The sequence below is a fragment of the Hipposideros armiger genome, unplaced genomic scaffold, assembly GCF_001890085.2.
Source record: "Hipposideros armiger isolate ML-2016 unplaced genomic scaffold, ASM189008v1 scaffold_48, whole genome shotgun sequence".
Taxonomy (NCBI): domain Eukaryota; kingdom Metazoa; phylum Chordata; class Mammalia; order Chiroptera; family Hipposideridae; genus Hipposideros; species Hipposideros armiger.
Window position 1 is genome coordinate 1,339,553 of NW_017731398.1, and position 20,937 is coordinate 1,360,489.

Below are 20,937 nucleotides of genomic sequence, written 5' to 3' on the forward strand. Positions count from 1 at the left end.
TTAAACCCCAGATTTTTTGAAAAAGGGCATGTCTTATACGTGGGGAAATACGGTAAATGCCTTAATCCTTACTATGGCGCTGTATTCTAGATTTCGCTCAAAGTTACGTAGGATAAAGAATGGTTTCTGGATGCTCAAGAAGAACATACCCTTGGATAATAAGTGCAGTTCATAACATAATTTTACTTAGGATTTTCTTTTGTATATAACAGAGGCTGATATTAGTATTTCCACATCGAAACTTGGCAGTTCATTACTGAATGTTGACACTCTGCCAGCGAGGAAGATTTTCCTGATACTAAACAAGACCAGATTAGTTTTCAATAACCAGAAAAACTAATGGATCTGTCTTCTGTGTTGCATATACCCCATATTTGCTGCACATTTACTCATATTAGGCGCAAGTCTAAGAAAAATCTCCTTGGTTTCTGTGTGCTTCACTAGAGGGCCAATTCATTAAAAATAAAGTTATCAAAGATTTCCAGAATTCAATCAGATATCACCATAACAGCCATTAAGAGTTAAGTGATCCTAAGAGACAGGAAGATATAAAAAGGGTAAAGGATTCTGGAAGGCCTAAGGTCTTTAGATTTAGGCAGGAAGACATACAGATAATTAAAATCCAAAATGCAAAATTCAATCCAGTAAGTAAGATTGCTAAAGAGGAGCTAATAAGAAGCAAATTCTGTGAAAGTCTGATTAATCCCATCAGGGCTCAAATATGGATCTAATCACATCCTGGCCAATATCCTCTGGTCATTAAGGAGTCTCAGCAAGTAGAGCAGACAATCCCACAAATTACATGTGAAAATCACATAAAAATTACTTGGTATGACATGCACATTTTCTTAGTGACTAAACATTTTTTAACCCCCTCTCCCAAAGTTTATAATTAAGAACAGAAGTGCTTAAAGGAAGTGTTATATTTTAATGTCAAGGACTGAATATTTGGTATTTTAAGTATTTGTAATATTTAAAATAATTTGCCTAATAATAAGTAATAGGTCAAGTTTGTAATTCCAATTTAAAATGTATAATACATTGTTGTAGATTTAGTATTATAACCAGAAAGTTTAGTGTTGAAACATTTGAGAACTTAAGAAGCTCCTGATTTATAAAAATTACATAATATGCAATGAGGTTTGTTGAATAACTGACATTCTTAAAAAGGAAAAAAAATTAATTTATTCATTAAATTTAATGTTTTTAAGATGTTTAAGTTTGTAAATTAGCCCAAAAAGTCAAAGACCCTTAAAAGTGATTGTTAAATTTTGCTAGGCTTTAAATACAATTTGTAAACTGATTCTAAAAGCTCAAGAATTTAGCTTTTTAATTTTTGCTTTTACAAATTGTATATTATTTTTTCAAATGAAAAATAACTCTAAATAGGCCTTTCTGCGCACGGAGGCCATCTTAATGGGCATCAAAAATACTAACCCATGACAACCAGCGCGGTGCTGGAGCCAACCTGCTAAATTTTTAGCAATTTTGCAAGCTAGCTATTAAAAATTAGTACAATTAAATTACATTAAAAACAAAGGTAATAAACATTCTCAATTCATCAGTTTCTAATAATTTTACTTCATTTTACTATTATCTATGTTCTTGAAGTTTATTTTTCTATTTTATCCATCAGGTGGAAATTACAGTTGCATGTTAGCATATCTCTTCCTAATTCCACATTCAGTGGTGTCACGTTAGTAGCTTGAAATCAGCCCTGTTGGGAGTATTTACACTACAGAAATAGGCAAACTCTACAAAGCAGGGCTTCATGGATTAAGAAATGCTTCAGGAAAATGGTGATCTGAGACTTCAGTAAAGGAGCCACATTCCAAAGGGGAAAAGACAAATGAAATAGTATATAAGCTAAAAGGACTTTAGAAATCACCTAATATGTAAGGGCAGTCGACAAATACTCAGAAAGATTAAAAGGGGAGTTCTGAGGACAGTCAAACACACAAAGTTTGAACAGAACAATGTTCATAGGGGCATTGATATGAAATAGGTAGGAAGAATAAACTGGGACAAGACTGAAACGGTGAGAAACATCAGAATATAAAATGACTGGAATTTACAACAAATGCCTTTCTAAGGGGTTTGGGCTTTAACCTACAAGGTAATGGAGAGCTACTGAGGGTTTGACCGCAGGAGAGAGGAGATTAACCTGGCAATCGTGTATAGGATGCAGTGAAGGTAGCAAAACACTATTTTTAAAAATTGTGAAGCAGACCAAAAAAATTTACACTACATATAATAAACAAGTCTTGAGTTAGGCATGAAAAAATCAATTAAAAATCAAAGTTCAAAAGAATACCTACTCTGTGACTCCATTTATATAAAATGCAAACCCATCTATACTGATAAAAAGCAAATTGGTGATTGCCAAGTGCTAGAGGAGAGATGAACTACAAAGGAGCACAAGGGATCTTGTGGGTGACAGAAACGCTCGACTGGGATGGGTGTATGTACCTGCAAAAACTTATCAAATAGTACACTTTAAATGCATGGGGTTTACTGTACTAAAGGATTCCTCTATGAACATAAGAAAAACAATTACAACTCAATTAATCAAATATTTGATGGTATGTATTAAGGCATAAATGGAAAAGTTATGTAGTGACAGCACTTATAGAAAAGTAAAACCAAATTTCTAGTTTCCCTCTTTTCATGTGATGAGCTCTCAAGTGTCTACAGTGTCTGTCAATTCTTTTTTCCAGATGTTATGTACAGGTAAAACCTCATTTGAGTACCTTCTCTCACCCCATCCCCACACTATCCAATCCCTCCCATCTCCTCCCAAGCTCTAGGATGCTGCTCATTTTCTTCATTTGTATGATAAGAATAACATTATCTGCTTCACAGGTATATAAAACACTTCACACATAGCAAGAGCTCAAAATAGTTATTGTTTTGCCTTAACCACTTTCTACCCATTTATGTTCCTTTAAGGCAGTCTGTCTTAATTTACCTTTGAATTTCTTTCATTGTATCTAGCATAAGGTACAATGAATAGTATAGGTCCAAAATAAGGATTTCTTCAGAAAAATGTCTGTGGCACCTAGAAATTCAGATATGGATGAGAAGGAAAACACAATACAAGAGAGGATCTGAAGTGTTATCTTAAAGACAAACTTTTTGTGCAATTTGAAAATGACCAATTATGACTGAAAGAATTAAGAAACATGTTGAAGAGACGGTGACACTGAGCTAGCTAAAGTCTGAAGGGGATTAAGGGGAGGTTGCCTATCTACTTCCCTAAATGGTAATTATAAATACTGCAAAATACAAGTCCAAGAGAAAAATCAGGACATCAAGATAATTAATTCTTAGCAGCAAAATACTGTAAAAAGGTCTGAGGCAGGCAAAACTAGGCTCTACAGACACACCTGGAGCACAAGCTGAAAAGAAGCAACCTTTTCTAATAATTAATCACAAAAGCATTCCCAGTACCATGTGACACACGATCTAGAAGTTCAAGGTGGAGTAAGATTTATGGACAAAATCAGAAGATCTAAATTTCAAGATCCCTGTGCTACTAACAATGGTCGGTACACCCGAGGATTCTGAGGGCTGCCACCTCAACACTAAATGGGACTCAAGGGCAAGCAGAATACCTGTTTCAAATCTAAGTCAGAGGTGGGCCAAACAAGTCAGTGCAGCCCGCTCTGGCCCAACTGTACGAGAAGAGTTGCGACCGGCTGAAAGCAGCAAACCGGCTTTCGTGGGGCCTACAACCGCCCTCCCGAACACCCCAGGAGCACTGAACTGCTAAACCTAGTGAGTCGCTGCGACTGGAAAAACCCTGAGTTTGCCGCCTTATCAAGTCTAAAACAATAAGCAACCCCGACTCCCTCCGATTTCCATTAGCTCCTCTGCCTCACTAAGAGGAATGGAACAAGAAGACCCGCTTCGCCCCTAGCAGGCCCCGAATTAGCTAGGGACTAAAAATTGGGGGCGGCCAAAGCGACCTCTGGTCTCAGAGTCCACGAAGAGATGGAATAATCCAGGCGTCAGACCTGCTCAGGCCCTCACACACGGGCCCAGAGGTCCGCAGGACCCCGCGGTGGCAAAGTCCAAGGGAAAAGGGGAGCCCGGGAAAACAGTGGGGGGCCAACCTCACCTGCCGCTTGTTCATCCGCCGCACATCGTCCAAAAAATCTAGAGACAGCATGGTGGGGCCGGAGAGCGGGACACAGATAAGAGAGAGGGCGCGATGTGACCGGCAGACGGAACGGCTGGCGCCGGGGTCAAGCTAACACAAGACAGGACAGGACCGAGCGTCGCCCTCACTTCCGCTTCCGGGGCGGGAACCAGAGAGGCCCGCCCCTTCGCTGCGGAGAGCGGACAAAGGGACTCGCTAACTTCCTGGTCCAGCCTCCCGGCATGGCCTCGTTGTAGTAGGGTTGTCCCGCTCCAGACCTCGCCTGCTGAGAACCGACCGGAGCACACTTCCGCGATCACCCCCGCAGCCCCTCAGGGAGGCGTCGACCCGGGGGTTAAAGGGGAGGCCGCCCTGCAACCTCCGGAAAGCGGGTCCTCGTACACGCCTGGCCAATAGGGAGCTGTGTCTCCGGCCCCGCCGTGTGTCTGGGTGTGGCCATGGACTCGTCGCAAGACCTTGCGGTTTCTAGTGGGGCCGGTCTCCCGCGTTACAGGAAACTGACAGCGGAGGTGGTTTCAATAAGTGCTTTTCCCATAAGAGCGGAGAATGCGAGAGACTGTGAAAGCACTACCTGAATCTCTCAGGAGTTGACGGAACTTTTGGTTGAAGAAAAAAACTGGTACGATTAGAAAACAGCCAAACCATGCAATAGAGTAATGAGACCACCAGTGGTGCGGGTAATCATTAAGTCCCTTTCTCCCTGAACTTGACCTCGCTAACGGGATCTGGCTGCCTCCTTGAACTCTACCTCCTGGTTTTGTTGTTTCCTGCACCTTAATGTGACCCTTCTCTTGCTGACTTATGTCAATACTATAAACAGCCTTTGCTTTGATTGGCTGAAGCTCCTACTATGTACCCAGGACAAAAAGGACTAGCGCTGGTCTCTTGCTATTATTTCTATCTTTTTCAAAATATTGTTCATCTCACATTGGGGGACAAGGATCTTCTCATTTATATTTTTACCCCCACCAACGTACATGAAATAAACACTAAAAAAAAAGTGTCAAATGAATGAATGGAGGTCTCAAAGACCTGGAGGCCCAGCCCTCCCAGACAGATGCATCAAGCAAGACTCTTAAGGATAGGATTATCGTCACTCAGATCAACCTGGACTCCGCAGCGTGTGCTCAAGGCTGAAAGAGGATTTATCAAATTAAAAGGCCGAAGATATAGCTTTCAGTATTATTTGCAGCACACACACACAAAAAGTATCTTTATGAGAGGAGACAAGTTAAGGTATAACTGCTAACTTATATATGCTATAGAAACTCAGAGAAGATGAATCTTCCAGGCATGGGCTTCGTCAGAGGAGACTTCTGAGGGAAACTGCGCTACAACTGGACCAGTTTTGCATTATAAAAGAGGAAGCATAACGTCAAGCACAAATTAAAAATGGAGTTAGTTGTGGGGAGATGGCTAACACTCAGGCTCCTCTTCGGGAGCTTGCACTCTTGAGGAAAAGACAAGACTGAGTGAGAAAGAACTGGAGAGAAAAGAATGCATTAGGAAGGAATAGGACCAGGAGAGGAACATAAACTGGGTAGATCTGCAAAGGCTTAGTGCGGTTCCCCTGCAAAGCTGGGGAAGAACTTCTCTTATAAAAATAATTCAGATGTTTAGGACAGTTGACCCCAGACTAGATAAAGACATAAAGCCTATGGAATTAAATTTTCCAAATGTGGGACTCTGACGTGCTATTTTCTCTGCTCACTGGGCTGCCAATCTTCCCAATACATAAGTCTCTTGGTCCCCGTCAATCACAATGGCACGTCTGGTATTTTCCTTCATATATAGTCCGCTGGCCTGCCTGAAGGAGGCACCCTGTTATAGAGGTTAAGTCAGACACACTTGGCTTTGAATCAGATCAACCACTCACTAGCTGCATGATCTTGCGCCACTTGGTTAACTTTTTTTTTTTTATCCTGTTTTCTGGTGTGTAAAGTGGGAATAAAAAATAATTTACATCATTTGAAGATTAAACAAAATAGTACATGTTAGTAAAGCTGTTGGCACAATGGATGACAAATGGTAAGTGCACAATAAATGTCAGTAGTTATTAAAAACAAGAAGTGAGTTTAAACTGATGTCCAATCTAAATGCTCAGGGCTAAGGAAGTCTGTCATTATAATTGAGCCCCAGTTAATCACTTCTGTACAAATTAAGGGTGTCTACAGCAGAGCAAACTCGACTCCATTTTTTAAAACGCTGTTCAAAATAACCATGATCTCACTAGTTTCTCCTTGACCTTCAGAATGAAGGAAGTGGTGGGTGGAAGGAGAAGGTCCCCCTATGACCCTACTGGGAAAGGAAGTGGCCCAGATCTATCAGGGCAGGCTAGTGACAGGCCACACTGGAAGCTTAACTCTCCCCTGGTGCCACCTCCCAAAAGGCTCTATCTAGGTTTGCGGGGAGGACCCATCTATTCAGCCTCTCCAAAGTCAGGTCAGGGGCCAAAGAGATGGGACTTTCTGTCTACCAACCCAATAGCTATGGACATCAGAGAACATGGTTTTTAAAAATGCAGCAGCTCTGTATGGCATGGATTGTCAGGAAGAAATCTCATTCCCAAAAATCAAAGGTGCCTCCTGTGCAGAGATTACTAGAGTCACTGAAGTCTCCCTAGAAGATTTTTGGAGAGCTCTTTAAAAAGTCCTGGACAGCTGCAGGGGCAGCTGGAGGAAGGAAGCACCAGCCTTCTGGGTTGGTATGTGTGTATATGTGGTGGGGGGGAACGGGCACCAATTTCCTGTTTGGCCATTCTGTTGTGGCTAAAAGAAGAAAGGGGCCTTGCTGTTTGTTTTATAGATTCTTAGAGCGGAGAGAGCGAGTTGTGGCTATGAAGCTCCTGTGGGTGAAAGGCCGAGAGTGGAGGCAGCCCTAGCCTCTCCCCTGTAACTGGTGACTTGCCTTTTGAGCTTTTGTATCTTAGAGCTTAATGACAGTGGATTGGCTCCTCTTGATAACTTAAGGGATCCTATGGGAATCTGTTGAGGCAGTGAATCACCGCGGATATGTGGCTTGTGTAAATCTGGATTTGAATATAATGTTCTCTTAACGTAACCACATTCAAAGATAAGATCATTAGCAATCATTTATATATGCACTCAAGTAATAAAAAAGTTACCTAAAGGCTACTATGAATCTGTCTTCAAGGTGCTCATGTTGAAACTGCATGATTTGGCCACTGCCTCCCTCCATCAGTGTAATCTCTGTCTTTCCTAGCCAACTCCTCACCCCACAATCCTGGGCATAACAGCCCCAGGATATGACAGAGGGGCTAATGAAGTGAGCTCGGGAGCCAAACTGCTCTATCCCTTACAAACTGTGTGACGCTAGACAAGTTCCGTTTCCTCTCTGTACCTCAGTTTCTTTATCTGTAAACAGGGATTATGATATCTGGGGTTTTTTTTATGGTGATCAAGTGAGCTAAGAATGTAAACCACTAGAATACAGCCTGATGCTTAGTAAATAATAGTTATTATTATAAGAATGTCATTCAACTTAGAGGCCTGACAAACTCCGACTTCTTCTTTCAGTCCCTGCTTATGGGTCATCTGCTGTGCGAAGCCTACCCAGACCTCCCCCTGGTAGAGTTAACAACTCTTCATTCGTTCCACTCCTGTATTTTATATGCACTTTTATATGTCTTTCATTACATGGAACTTCAATCATGTTTAGTTTTCTAACCAAAAAATAAGGCTTCAAGGCTTGACATCTGAAAAGAGAATTATCACAATACAAGAGATTCTTGCTTTCATAAGGAACAGCTCGTTAACCCATTTGAGTCTGTAACTAGTGAACTTGAACTGATGAGGGAATATTTTGAGGGTGGAGTACTTTCTGTGTGGGGCCTGCCCATTCCAGATTTGTCAATATCCTGCCTTCCACCTCCAAGTGAGGCTGCCAGAGCATTACATGTGGGAGTCTTACCTCTCACCCTGGACGCCCCAACCACACCTTCTTTCAGTTCCACAAAAGGCTTCTCTGCCTTCCCTACAGCTGCTCTTTCTGCCTCCAGCATTTTCCAGTCCTCCCTTCTCACTTTTCTTAGCCATCTTCCTTCAGTTTTCATTCCTTGCTCCACCCGACAAGCCGTCTCTTATCTCCCAAGATGGTGAAATTATTCTCATAGGTAGCCCCTCAGCCCCTCATCCTGCCCCTATCACAACATGTACTACATTTTATTGTAGTTCTATGTCTCCTTTTCTGCTAAATTGTAGGTTTCACAAGCCAGGGCATATGCTGTAAAACTAGCCCTAGGCCCAGTCCCTGACCCATAGCTGATGTTTAGTAACTGTTGTGAAAAGAACTGATGGAATGAGTAAATAGAATGAATGTTTGGTAGCAAGCACCTGCATTACATTCCCCTGCCTTGTTTATCTTCTCGAGGGATTCTATGCACCATGGGGGTGGGGAGTGGGGGAACGGCATCTCCAGGGCATAGAAAGAAAATTGACTGGGAGAGCTGGACCTGAAATATTTAAAGTATCAAAGTAGAGACTCTCAGAATATGTTTTTTCCTACTTCCTTCAAAATCCAGCCTTACCCAACTCAACATGTTTTGAAAGAAAGAAAAAAGGAAAGAAAATTAAAAATACATACAAAACACTTTAATGCCAAAACGTTAAGTATGGCTTTCTCTCAGCCTGTGCTGCCGGACACAGAAGTCACTAGCCACGTGGGCCATGGCGCTCTGGAAATGGGGCTAGTCCGAACCGAGATGTGCGACAAGTATGAAATACACCCTAGATCTTGAAGACAGTATGAAAAAAGGAATGTGAACTATTGGTCTTATTGATTACAAGCTGAAATGATAATACTTTTGATATAGCGAGTTAAAGAAAATATATTAAACCTAATTTCACCTGTTTCTTTTCTGTGTTTTCAGTATGGCTACTAGATCCATTTAAAATTGTACTTGTGGGCATGTTGAGGGTGAATGTGCAATCTGGGTTGGGTGGCTACCTCCTCCTGCTCAGATCTGCTTTTGCATTCTTTTCCTGGTCAACTGGGTGCCCTGGAGCCCTGGCATTTTCTCCACTGCTTTTGGTGTGATCTCTGGGGCTAGGACTTTGGTGTGGCAACAGGGCCTGCTCCGTGTCCTGCCCTCGGGTCCTATCTTTTCAGTTAATCACCACAGCTCTCAGTTTGTGTCTTGGGCCGTAGCCTGTGACCTGATCATAACACTACCCAGTTCCCTTTGGCCTGTGGTTTGGTTTGGGTTTTCTCTGTGTTTGTTGCATGTGGGAATTTGGCAAAAAGAAACGGAGTGTGTTCTTTAGGCAGATATTTTGAACTTGCCTAAGGGAAAATATTGATAGATGAGAAATACATCACAAATGCCTCCAGTTGATAATTGTAATAAATATGTGCATCTGTTTTCTCCTCCATTCCCTTGAATTAGGGGAAGGCAGATTCTCCCAAGAAGCGACTGTGCGGGTAGAGGGTGGGGTGAATCAGTTGGTCACACAAATGTCCTGAGTCTTCAGCTGTGACTTTCTCTGCTGTGTCCAATTAATTCTCTCACTACGGAAATATCAGCTCAGTTCTCTGGCTGAAACTTTCTTCTATGTAAAGTGGCACTTTCTCAATCATGCCAACTTTAAAAGTGTATCTGCTTATATATGTGAGTGGGAAGAATAATTCTAAATAAACACTGATCTTAAGTACACTCGTCTCTTCTTCCTTCCCTCAGTGCCAACAGAAGTATTCCTTCTCCTCCTCAGTCATGCCAGCTTTTCTGCTGGTCTGTGGTACAGGACTATATCTATACCTAAATCTATATCACCTGACTTTTAGAAAGAAAAACACGCCTCACTTGACTCAGTTGCTCTTTCTGGTTAGTGTCTTACTCTTCTCTTGCCTTTCATAGCGTTCTTGGATCGCACATGGTTTACTGCTTCACCATTCTTTCTCTCTTCTTTTCTGCTATGTGTCATCTGCTCCAACACAATAGTGATCCTCAACACACTACTTCAGAAGGACCAGTCAGTTGGCAAACCCAGCAGTCCCCTTTCTGTCCCCATCCTTCCTGAGCTCAACTTGGTGACATTCAGCACTCACCACCCCTTCTTTTGATGTTTTCCTCCTGCAGCTCCCACTACCACCAGAAATTATCTAGCCAGGCAGGTCAGTCAGTATTCCTATAAATTTACTGGCCTTGAATAATTCCTGGCAATCTCGTCTCCTTTCTCTAGTCACTAACAAGCCCCTCTTTAAAATGTATGTCACAACTTTATCTCTCTCCTCAGACCTCCCACCAACCACCACTCTTTACTCCCCCCCCCCCCGGGGGGGTGACACTGGTGACATTCCTTCTCGTTAGCCTGTGGTTACTTCAGAGCCAGCACCTGCAGCCACACCACATTCAACTCCTCCCATCCAGTTCACAAGCGGAAGTGGCTTCCTAGCTAAAGCCAGGCCCTGCACCTTTGCCTTACAGCCCTCGCCTCGTGCCATCTGGGCACCCTTAGGGGAAGAACAGATCACCGGCGATGTGTCTTCAGCCTCTCCTACTCCACAACATGCAGGATCTCTTCCACCTTAAAAAAAGAGAAGATCTCTCTTGCTCTCTCTTCCCCTCTAGTCACTGCCTTCTCTCTCCTCTTCCATTTTAGCTAAAGTTCTCAAAATCAAGCCCATGCTCTCTGCTTCCCCCTCTTGCTTTTCACTCAGGTTTCTTCCTAAGGCTCTGCAGAGATCTCCCTGCATGCCATGAATTCTAAGTGCTTTATGAGAATTCCCTTAAAAATGATGGTGGCGATAGTACTGTCTGTAAAATACATGTGGAGTGCAGATGATTTTAGTATGTTAGCCCAGCTCACCTGGCAGGATTTTAAACCAGACAGTTAGGCTGCGTCTGTGCCCTTGACCACCATGCCCTTCTGTGGCCCACCCCTCAGACTGACAGGGTCTGTTCTCAGCACTCAGCACAGAGCCTCACTTATAGCTGGAGATCAGTAAATGTGCCTGAAGGAATGAACACATATTGCCATCATGGTTCAGGTTCTTTTTTCACTCTTAGAACAGCTCACCAATCAACGGGTTCTTAAAAAGTGCATGGGCTTGGGTTCATGTCTATTTTTCTGAAAGAAGGCATCATTTTCATGAGATTTTCATAGGAGTCTATGTCCAAAAAAAATTAATAACTTCTTGATTCATTCATTTTTCTGTCTTCAGTTTCATTTTCACCAACCTCCTCCCCCTCATACCCTGTACATTGCCATCAGATGACTTGATTGTCAAGGTTTTGTTTTAATTCTATCTAGTAAAAACATAGGGACAAGTAACCTCCCTCCACCTAAAAAGTCCTGCATGCCTCTCTGATTGGCTGCCTCCAAGATAAAAATCAAACCCTCTGTCCCAACGGCCAACATGCTCAGTAATCAAGCCCCAGCACATTACCAATACTACCTCACATTTTTCTGTTCCAAACTTATCTTCTTATAATTTCAAAACTTCTGTTCTAATCCACCTTGTAGCAGTTCATTCAATAATGTACATATTACATTCCTGACCTAGGCCAGACACTGTGCCTGCGGCTGAGAACACGTCCTTACCCTTGAGAAACTATCAGCCTAATTTGGGAGAGAGATGTGAAGACAAAATCCCCAAAATATGGGATGAGAAATTATTTATGGAAGTGATTCCTGTTTGGAGGTAGGGTGGAACTGAGAGTAAAGGAGGCTTTCTTGAAGTTACACATGTCTGTATGCTTTACATGTTTCCTTTACAACAAGCATGCATTAATTCTGTAACCAGGAAAAAAGTCACACTAGGTGACAATTATAATTAGTTCAATTCTGACTACCTGAGTTCCAAAGGGAAAAAAACCATAACTGTCAAAGAATTAATAAAATGAAGCCGCAAAACTGCCATGCTCTGTTGAGATTTTGCGTCTTGGCAGTTATCAGTTTGGCTCAAACTCATAAGTATTTTCTAAAAAAAAAATCCCATTAATAAAATGAATGAGGAAAGAACAATCAACCAATAGAAAAGTGGGCAAATGCTATGAATAGGTATTTCCCAGGAGATATAACATTTATAGTCAATAAATATAGAAAGACACACTCGGGCCTGCCGAGTGGCGCGGTGGTTAAGAGCTGGTTTCGGATGCCAGAGGGCCCCGGTTCGGATCCCACATATGAGGGCCAGTGACACTGCCCTCTACAGCTAAGATGCTGAACAACAGCTCAACCTGGAGCTGGGCTGCCGTGAGTTGCTGGCGACTGCGTAGGCTGCAGCCCCTTTGGCAGTGGGTTGCCATGGGCTACCGTATGTAGCCAGCAGCCAGCGTGAGCGGCCAGCAGTGGCTGTGAGTGGCCGTCCAGAAGCCGGCGACTGATCGGCCTCGCCCGGGAAGAGCGCAATGATGGTGCCAACTTGGGCCAGTGAAGCAACGTCCTCCACAACTTACTGAGGAACAAAAAGGACAGCAACTTGTCTGTTCCCCTTCCCCTAATTCCCCAGCACTGTTCCCATCCCCCAATTCCCCAATAAAAAAATCTTAAAAAAAAAAAAAGACACACTCAACCTCATTAAGAAGTACAAACTGAGACCACAGCAAGATTCCACTTGATATCTATTTGAGTTGTGAAAATCAAGAAATCTGACAATACCAAGTGTTGATGAGGATGTGGATCAATAGGATCTCACATACAATGTTGTTGGAACTGTAAATTGGTAAAAACCACTTTGGTAAACAGTTAGCATTATTTTGTAAAGTTCAAAGTTGACAAGATAAACTTGAGCCTTAGTCTCTGATCCAGCAATTTTACTCCAATGTAAACATGCAGGAGAAATTCTTGTACTTGTGCACCCATGGGTTTTACATGAACATTTTCAGTAGCACTTTTGCAAGGGCAAAAACCTGCAGCAACCCAAATGTTCCTTCTTAGGCAATTGGTTGTATTGCTTGGGGTTCCCCTAAAGCAGAGGCTGGGACAAGGACTTGGGCGCTGTTTGTTTATTTGGGAAGTGATCTCAGACAGCAAGAGTGAGGGAGAGGAGGAGAGTGAGGCAGGGGAGGACAAGTCTACGTAGGGGCGTGATTCATGGAGACCTGAGAAGAAGACAAAATGCCTCTCCCAGAATTGCCCATCTGAAGGATGGGAGTCTGGAGCATTTTCCTCCTGGCTCATCTTCTCCATTGGTTGAGGGTTAGCTCTCTTTACCGTCAGGCTGTGCCTGTGAGGGGGCTTAGAAGGCGCTTGTGGCTTTTGAAAAGGCCCTGAAGCAGAAATTTGGAGAGGCCAAGGCCTAGCACTTGTAGTGGGAATTGTCAGTAACTGAGCACCCAGGAAACCGGATACCACATATTTGGCTAAAATCAGAGGTGGGCCAAAGGGAAGAACATAGTGTACCAAGAGCATTTGCTGCGAGGGATTAAAGTAATATTAGCATATTCACACATTGGAAAAGTGTACAGCAGCCACAATAAATAAACTCAACTACATGAAACAAGCCTGAGGTAAATTTTAGCAACATAACATGAAAAGTGAAAAAGAAGTCTTAGGATAGTATGTGGGGAATAATAGTCTTTTAATAAAGAAAACAACTAAAGTTAACAATGTTTTGGAAATGTGTATGCATGTCTATACATACCCACATATACTTTTGTATGTGTGTAAATACATATACATAAATTTTTGAAAACAGAAAAAAAAAATCACCTTTTTCTGTGTATTTGAATTCCAAGGGAAAAACTGCAAAGGATTACTGAAAGAACATGTAAAGAAATCCTGAAAATGGGAAAAGGATAAACCAATAGAAAAATTGGCAAAAAGATATGAAAAGATATTTCACAAAAGAAGAAATACATATAGCTAATAAATATATATAAACAAATTCAACCTCAACTTTTTAAAGACGCAAGATATTTTAAGTTTAAAATTGTTATAAAGTTAGGGTAATTTTTAAAATTAATTTTTTATTTTTAGTAAAATATTTTTTTTAAATAAAATATTTATTAAAAGCAAGAAAACATTACATAAAAGATTAAGCAATGGTGGGGGCATATATGTAAGTTGTCAATTCTAGTTTTTACAGTGAATTATAAGTAACAAAAGAGGATCACACATGAACCAATGAATATAGGGTCCTGACCCATGGATTATGGTTAATCCAATCCTGTACACCTAGGCCTAAGAGATAAGGTTATATGGTATGATAATTACATTCAGGGGCACCTAGAAGACATGCTGATAACACAAAGGAGGGAGCTGGAAGATACTCCCTCAGTCCCGGGAAGGTCAGGGAAGGGTGACCAAAGAGATGACAGTTAATGGGCTGAGAACGAGGACAGGATTGCCAAATTGGGGAGGAGGCAGAGGGTGTGGGAGCACGAAAGAGCAGTGCGGGCAAAGGTACAGGAAGGAGAGACAGTGTGGCACAATCAATAGACAATTAGTGATAGGAGAAAAGGAGAATGAGAGAAGTAGAGGCAAGTGAGGGATGCAGATGACAAGAAAAGGTACATGATAGGAAGGTTAGATGGTATTCCACATTCCAAGCAAATAAGAGCACTAGAGATTTCAAGCAGGGTGCTGACATGATTCATTTCAGGAAGGTTGTCACAGCAGAGTAGAGGACTGTTTGGAGGGTGCTGCAGGCAGGAAGATGAGTTGAAGATATTATGATCTTAGTGCAGGTGAAAAATACTGAAGGCCTAACTTATGCAGGAGCTCAGGTGTGTGTGGGCATGTGTGGTCTAAACCAAAAGGTTTCTAAGTAGAATGGGCATAATATTATTTCCCTGTTCTCCTGTGCTTTTCTTTATTAGCATTTACCATCCTTGACACATTTACTCATCTAATGTCTTGTTTCTCCTCACCAGCATGGAAACGCCACTAGAGAAAGGATGTTACTTTTGTTCCCTCAATCTCCAGGGCACATGATAGGTACTAAACAATTATTTGTTCAAGTCATGAGGCTTAGCTAGGAAGGAGAAATACAGGGCGATAACCAATAGGGGGGAATAACTTGTAATGCTCTGGTCTAATGTAGCTCATACATATCTCCTATAACCTCTTCCCGAGCTCAGACTCTAGTTTAGTATTTGATCAAAAAAAACATTTCCTCTCTGGCCCTCGTCCTTGTCTCAGCCTGAGGTAACAATCTTCCTTGCCTACTTGCTCTCTCGCTATCTCCCCTTGGTATCTCTAGAAACACTGGTTTTCCAGGTTCCCTTAAGGTCCTTGGTCATATGCTTAGACAGTTCTCACATTGTTATAGGATCACATGATCACATACCTGCTAGATAATTCTGCCTTTGTCTCTCCATCCTTCTCGAGGGCTGACCTTTTAGGACATGTGTGCTCATTTGCCCTTGGTCTTCCTCTTGGCTTCAGCCAGTGGGAGGTATGAGATCTGAGGGCAGGAGAGAGAGAGAAGTAGGGCCGTATTCCTCTAAGTTCCTGTTGATCTTTGCTCTCCTTCAGCTATTGCTCTCACTGAGCTCTGGTTCCATCTCTGTGCCCCTCTATGGTCGACAATGGCTTTTCAGCAGATGCTCGTCTTTCTGGCGTCCCTCACCCCTGCCGACAACTTTGTACACTGTCCATTTATTAACTCTCTTCAGTTACACGTTTCGATGCTGATCTTGGCTGACACAAAAGCACAAATGCAGATTGTACCTTTTTAAAAAAAATTGAGACAGGAGTCACAAAATTCACTCTTTTAAAGTGTACAATCCAGTGAACCTTAGCAAAGTTGAGCAAATAGTATCTTTTTTCATTTAATATGTAATTAAATGTTTTTCTAAATGACCCTTTGTCTGAATACTCAATGGTAAGTTACACAATGTTATGTACCATAAGTTACTTAACCATTCATGTTTCAGACTTTCACTATCAAAAACAAGGCTATATAGCAAATATTGCTGTGCATGGGGCCATTCTCTTTTTGGGAGTGTTATGTCTCAAGGGAAAGTTTCTAGGAGTGGTACTGATGAGTCACATCTCTATTAAGGCTCTTCAGAAGTACTCTCAAATTGCTTTTTAAAAGGATTATACCAAGTTACATTGCCACAGCTTTCTCTGAATGTACCACCTGCGTCATTTCATCAGCATTGGAAAGTACATAAGGAATATATATATATATATATATACAGATATATATATATATACACATATATATATATATGTATGTATATAGTTAAAGTTGTAGGTAGTATTGCCATTTGAACTTCTTTGATAGCCACAACAACCCTAAGCCATTTAAAGCCATTTTGAGCTCAACTGGGAATGGAGGGACAGCGATTTTGAGGGGGTGGGGTAGGGAGAAGGTAAAGGGATTTGCACAATATTCCAATGCTTCTCCATCCAGTTTACATATCAGTTTCTTCCTCTTCAATCAGCTATGCATCTTCAGGGCCTACCATAGTGTTTGACACTGTCCTGAATATCAATAACATCTATAAAATGGATAAATGATGGAAGAAAAATGTTAAAATATATGCACACAGAGTTGGTCATACTAGTCTATGAGCAATAACAGTTCTCCTTTTAATGGACTCTCTGGAATCGACACTTTCTGTTTCCTCCAAATAAACACACTGACTACCACCCATGGCCGCCGAAGGCTTTGGAGTAGTGGTTCATCTCTGGAATACCTACACATGTCTTCCTACCAGCTGAGGTAGATGCCTAACAAGAGTCTGTTGTGTTTGGTCCTAAACCTGCTTATGACACCTGTATGCCAGATTATAAAGAATTTAATGAAAATTTACATAAACAGATGAAACATAAGCATGAAAAGAAAGTTGTTTCGATGAAATGCCAGTTGAATGCTTCAGAAATATTAGCTAAAGACCAATTGAAAATTACTGTCAAGCCAATGTGTGTGAGATGATTACAAAGGATTTTTTTTTTTTGGAAGACGACTTTAAAATATATGGTGATGGAAGGGGAACTGACTCCAGGTGGGGAACACACAATGTGGTATATAGATTATGTATTACAGAACTGTACCCTTGAAACCTATGTAATTTTACTAACCATTGCCACCCTAATAAAAAAAAAAAAAGAAAAAAAAAAAGAAGCCTCTACTTATACTGCTTTGTAAGAGGTTTTAAGTCCTCAGTCAAGTTTAAACAAACAAATTGGAAAGCATAGAAAATACATCACCATGGATATGATTTAGGTAAGAAAGACAGCTCAGGAATTCTAATCAGCACTCCTGCTCAAAGAAAAGGTTTGGCCTCACATAGAAAAATTGGTAAGTGGTCATTTCTAATAGTTTTTAACTGAAAATGAAATGTTAAAGTGTGTATATGTCTTTTTTAATAATTCACTCCTTTAAAATACTTTTCCAATTAACTGATACACTATTGGGCCAGGTCCAATATGTTTGGGCATGGATAAATCCTTATTCCCTAATCCTTCTGTTTTCATAGGAGGACAGGTAGGGGAGAATTTGTCCTGGTTCTTCTAGAAGAAGTGACTTAACTAATTGGTGAATTTGGATCTGCCTGCCCTCAGAGAGAGCACAATCTTCTCTCACCTGGTTAAAGTTGCTAGGCTTCTACACGGCGGAGGTTGGAGTTTGGGGGAAGGTAATTTTAATTCAGGTAATATTAAAAAGCCTATTGGTTATTATCCAAGCCACACTCTTCATGTTAGCTTTATTGGTAATAAAGTTGATATTTTCATTTTTTCATTGGTTCCAAACTTATAAGAACGGGATGGTACTCACTGTCCCTGTAATACTCCAACAGTGGTGGATAAGATGGCCTCTATGTACTGTCACAATCAAGACACATTATTGTCCCTTATATTTCAGTCCGTGATTCTGTTCATTCAAATGAAAAGTTGTCTCTGGTTTGCAGGCGGGAGTTTGAGCCTTTTATCAAGTCCAATCTGTATCTCAATCTAGACAAAGAAGAAAACATTATGGCTCCCGAGACATATTGATATCAAGAAGTATTTACTGAAGGGAAGAAGAACCCAAACATGGCTTCTGCCAATCCTTCTATTCCCTCCCCCACTGTCCTGTTGATTTCTGGGACAGGTAAATCCGGCATGCTTAGGGTCACAGCCTGTATGGCTATTTAAACGAGAACTGCAAACATAGCCTCTTTTCAATGTGCTTTAAGGTGTTTTGTAACCCTATAGTGGGTCATAAAATCAATGTAGTAGATCCTGACCAGTATTTAAAAAGAAATAAAAATAATAAAGTTGAAAATATCTGCGTGCAATGGTTGTATACATGTCAAAATAAAAATGTACATTTTAAGTATACGTGGTTTCTTGTACGTCAACTACACCTCAATAAAGCTGTTAAAAGCATAAAAAAAATCCCCCTTAAAATAAAGATGAACTTGAAGTAGGACAAAAAAAAAAAAAAAGAAAAAGAAAATATCAGCATGTATTGCATAAAATAAGGGTAGTATTTCAGGAAACTTTTGTCTCAGAGGTGTGTGTGCTTGTGCTCAAGCGTGTATACATTCCGGCTTGACATGTGGAATGTATTTTTTATGAGGGCCACCATCAAAAAAGCTTGCAGAGAATATTATTCAGCCATAAAAAAAGGAGATCCTGCCACTTTCAAAAACAGGATGGCCCTTGAGGGCATTATGCTATAAGTGAAATAAGTCAGACAGAGAAAGACAAATTCTATATGATATCACTTGTGTATGGAATCTTAAAACAGTCAAATTGTAGGAAGTTCTAAAAATAAAAAAGTTTGCAAAGTACTGGTTTACGGCGCACATTCCTTCTTCCTTTCATGCTTGCTCTTTGCTAATTTTCTCTGAAAGTGCAGAATGCAAAAACTGTTGCTCCTACCTCATTGCTGTCTGTCAATCAAATGTCCAAATATCATCATGATAGAAGGGCTGAGATCCAGAATCTCAGTAAGAGGGGACAGGAAAATTTACTTTGAAATTTATCTACACAGTTCAAATTCCAGGGGTTATTCCCAGCCTGCGAATTACAAAGGGCTCAGGTTGGCATTCAGGCCTATAGCCTTGGCTTACCTTTCCAGACTCACTCACCTCCCACAGGAATCCTGCGCTCCAACCAAACTGACTTCTGGGTGTTTCCAGAACACTCCATGCATTTCTCATTCTGCGGCCTTGATTGCACTGTTCTTTCTGCCTAGGGTGGCCTCCTCAACTAGCCCATCTCTGCTTGCCATTTTTTTCCTGACTTTAAGAGCAACACTAATGTACTGTAAAAATAAGAAAATACAGAAGTTACAGAAGAAGAAAAAAATCCCATTTTTTATCTATGCATGATACATGTATGTATATTTATATATTATAAGCTGGTATTATATCATCTTAATCTTTTTCTTCAACATGACTTTTAATGGCTACAAATAAAGCATAATTATTTAACAATCACATAACACTGGGCATTTTGCTTGTTTTCGCATACTGTTCTGTATTTGGGGGGGAATATATATGGGGTAGTATCCAGAGTATAGAGACAAATTTCCTAATAGAGCACGATAGAGTACTTTTCAGAAATAGGAAATTGGTGTCAGTGATAATTAGAGAAACATAAGTTCCCCCACAAATCTTTGGAGATATTTCAGGTATGCTGGTTTCCCACTTTAAATGGAATAGGCGTTTGGGGCAATTGCACTTTTTTTTTTTTTTAAAGGACAGTGACTCCAGCAGGCCTGTGGAGGACTTTGAGGTCATCCAGACAGCTGAACCATGGAAACATGCAGGGTTCAGTATGTAGGCCTCCCCACCTCAGAATATTTTTATCTTCACGCATTAAGTCTGGTAGGAAGAAGCAGTGCCTTTTCCCATCCCTATCGCCATTTCCTTTACGGAGATAATTGCACCATTAATGATCCCTTCTCTTCTCTCTTCTTCCTTTCTCTCAGCTCCTTAATTTGAGAGCGCCTCCTCAAATGGAAACGCCTCCTCAAATGGAAACGAAACAAAACAAAGCACCTCTGCCCTTTACTGTCACTGCCCCTATCTCTCTCTCTCTCTCCTGCCAAACTTCTGCAAAGAATCACCACCCGGTACTGCCTTCATTGCTTCACCACCACATACTCCTTACCCGAGTGGCGGAAACTTAGTTCCACCCCTCACGCGGAGAGCAGCGGGAGCTCGGCGCCAGACACCAGGGCCTCCCCTCCGTGCTCCTACACCCTGACCTAGCCGCCACCCTCAGTGCCGCCTGTTTCCAGGTACGCTGGGTTCTTAGAGCGCCCCGCCGGCCACTGCCCTGGCCTTCTGCCCGCCTCTCACCTTTGCACAGTCATAGCTTCCCCAGGAACTCAGAGCGGTCCCGGTCCACCTCTGAGAGGCGCCCGTCGCAAGCCCGGCTCGCGAGGCTCGTCCCACGGTCCCCCCCCCACCCCGAGGCAGCACGTCCGAGCGCCCCGCACCTCCCAGCCTGCGTGCAAGCCCCGCGTCCGTCCGGCGCTGACCAGACACTCGGGGCGCTCCTACTAAGTGCCAGGCGCACGCCACCCTGCTTCCCGTCACCACCGCCCCTCGCTAGGCCCCGCTACGTGCCAGCAGGAGGGCGCCGTCTCGGCTCCAGAGGCACTCGCCCGGGCGAGACAGCGGCGCAGGCAGACCCCGTCCCCCTAGTGGGCGACCTCGGCCCCACCGAAGGCCCTCGCCCGGGAGGCGCGTCACGGGACGACAGGCCCAGGTCTCAGGGAGCAGCCGTCGGGTCGAGCCGTGCCGGGTGCTCGCGGGACTGGCGGGCCGGGGTCCCGGGTCCAGCCCCGCTCGCCGCCGCCGCCGTGGGGCCCGCGCGGCGCAGCCCGCCTCGGGCGGGACGAAGGCCGGGGCCGGGCCGGGG

At 42.4% G+C, this 20,937-nt stretch overlaps 2 protein-coding genes across 4 annotated transcripts in view; one reads left to right on the plus strand and one right to left on the minus strand.

The window, feature by feature from the left end:
* Positions 1 to 20,447, minus strand: part of SEC11A (SEC11 homolog A, signal peptidase complex subunit) — a 50,919-nt gene extending 30,472 nt beyond the window's left edge. The window contains exons 1-4 of one of the 3 annotated variants that reach the window (XM_019640063.1): positions 20,373 to 20,447; positions 19,155 to 19,330; positions 17,855 to 18,030; positions 15,413 to 15,795 (exon numbers count right to left, since the gene is read on the minus strand). Coding sequence is in view for 2 of the 3 variants with exons in the window: in XM_019640062.1 (XP_019495607.1) it covers positions 4,121 to 4,171 (51 nt within the window). In the remaining variant the exon portion in view is untranslated. Of the gene's footprint in view, positions 1 to 4,120; positions 4,284 to 15,412; positions 15,796 to 17,854; positions 18,031 to 19,154; positions 19,331 to 20,372 lie in introns of those variants that run through there. The other 2 variants (XM_019640062.1, XM_019640061.1) reach the window with 2 other exon arrangements.
* ZNF592 (zinc finger protein 592) overlaps positions 19,355 to 20,937 on the plus strand; it is a 43,579-nt gene continuing 41,996 nt past the window's right edge. Inside the window, exon 1 of the mRNA XM_019640057.1 lies at positions 19,355 to 20,311. The gene's annotated coding sequence lies outside the window, so the exon portion shown is untranslated. The remainder of the gene's footprint in view (positions 20,312 to 20,937) is intronic.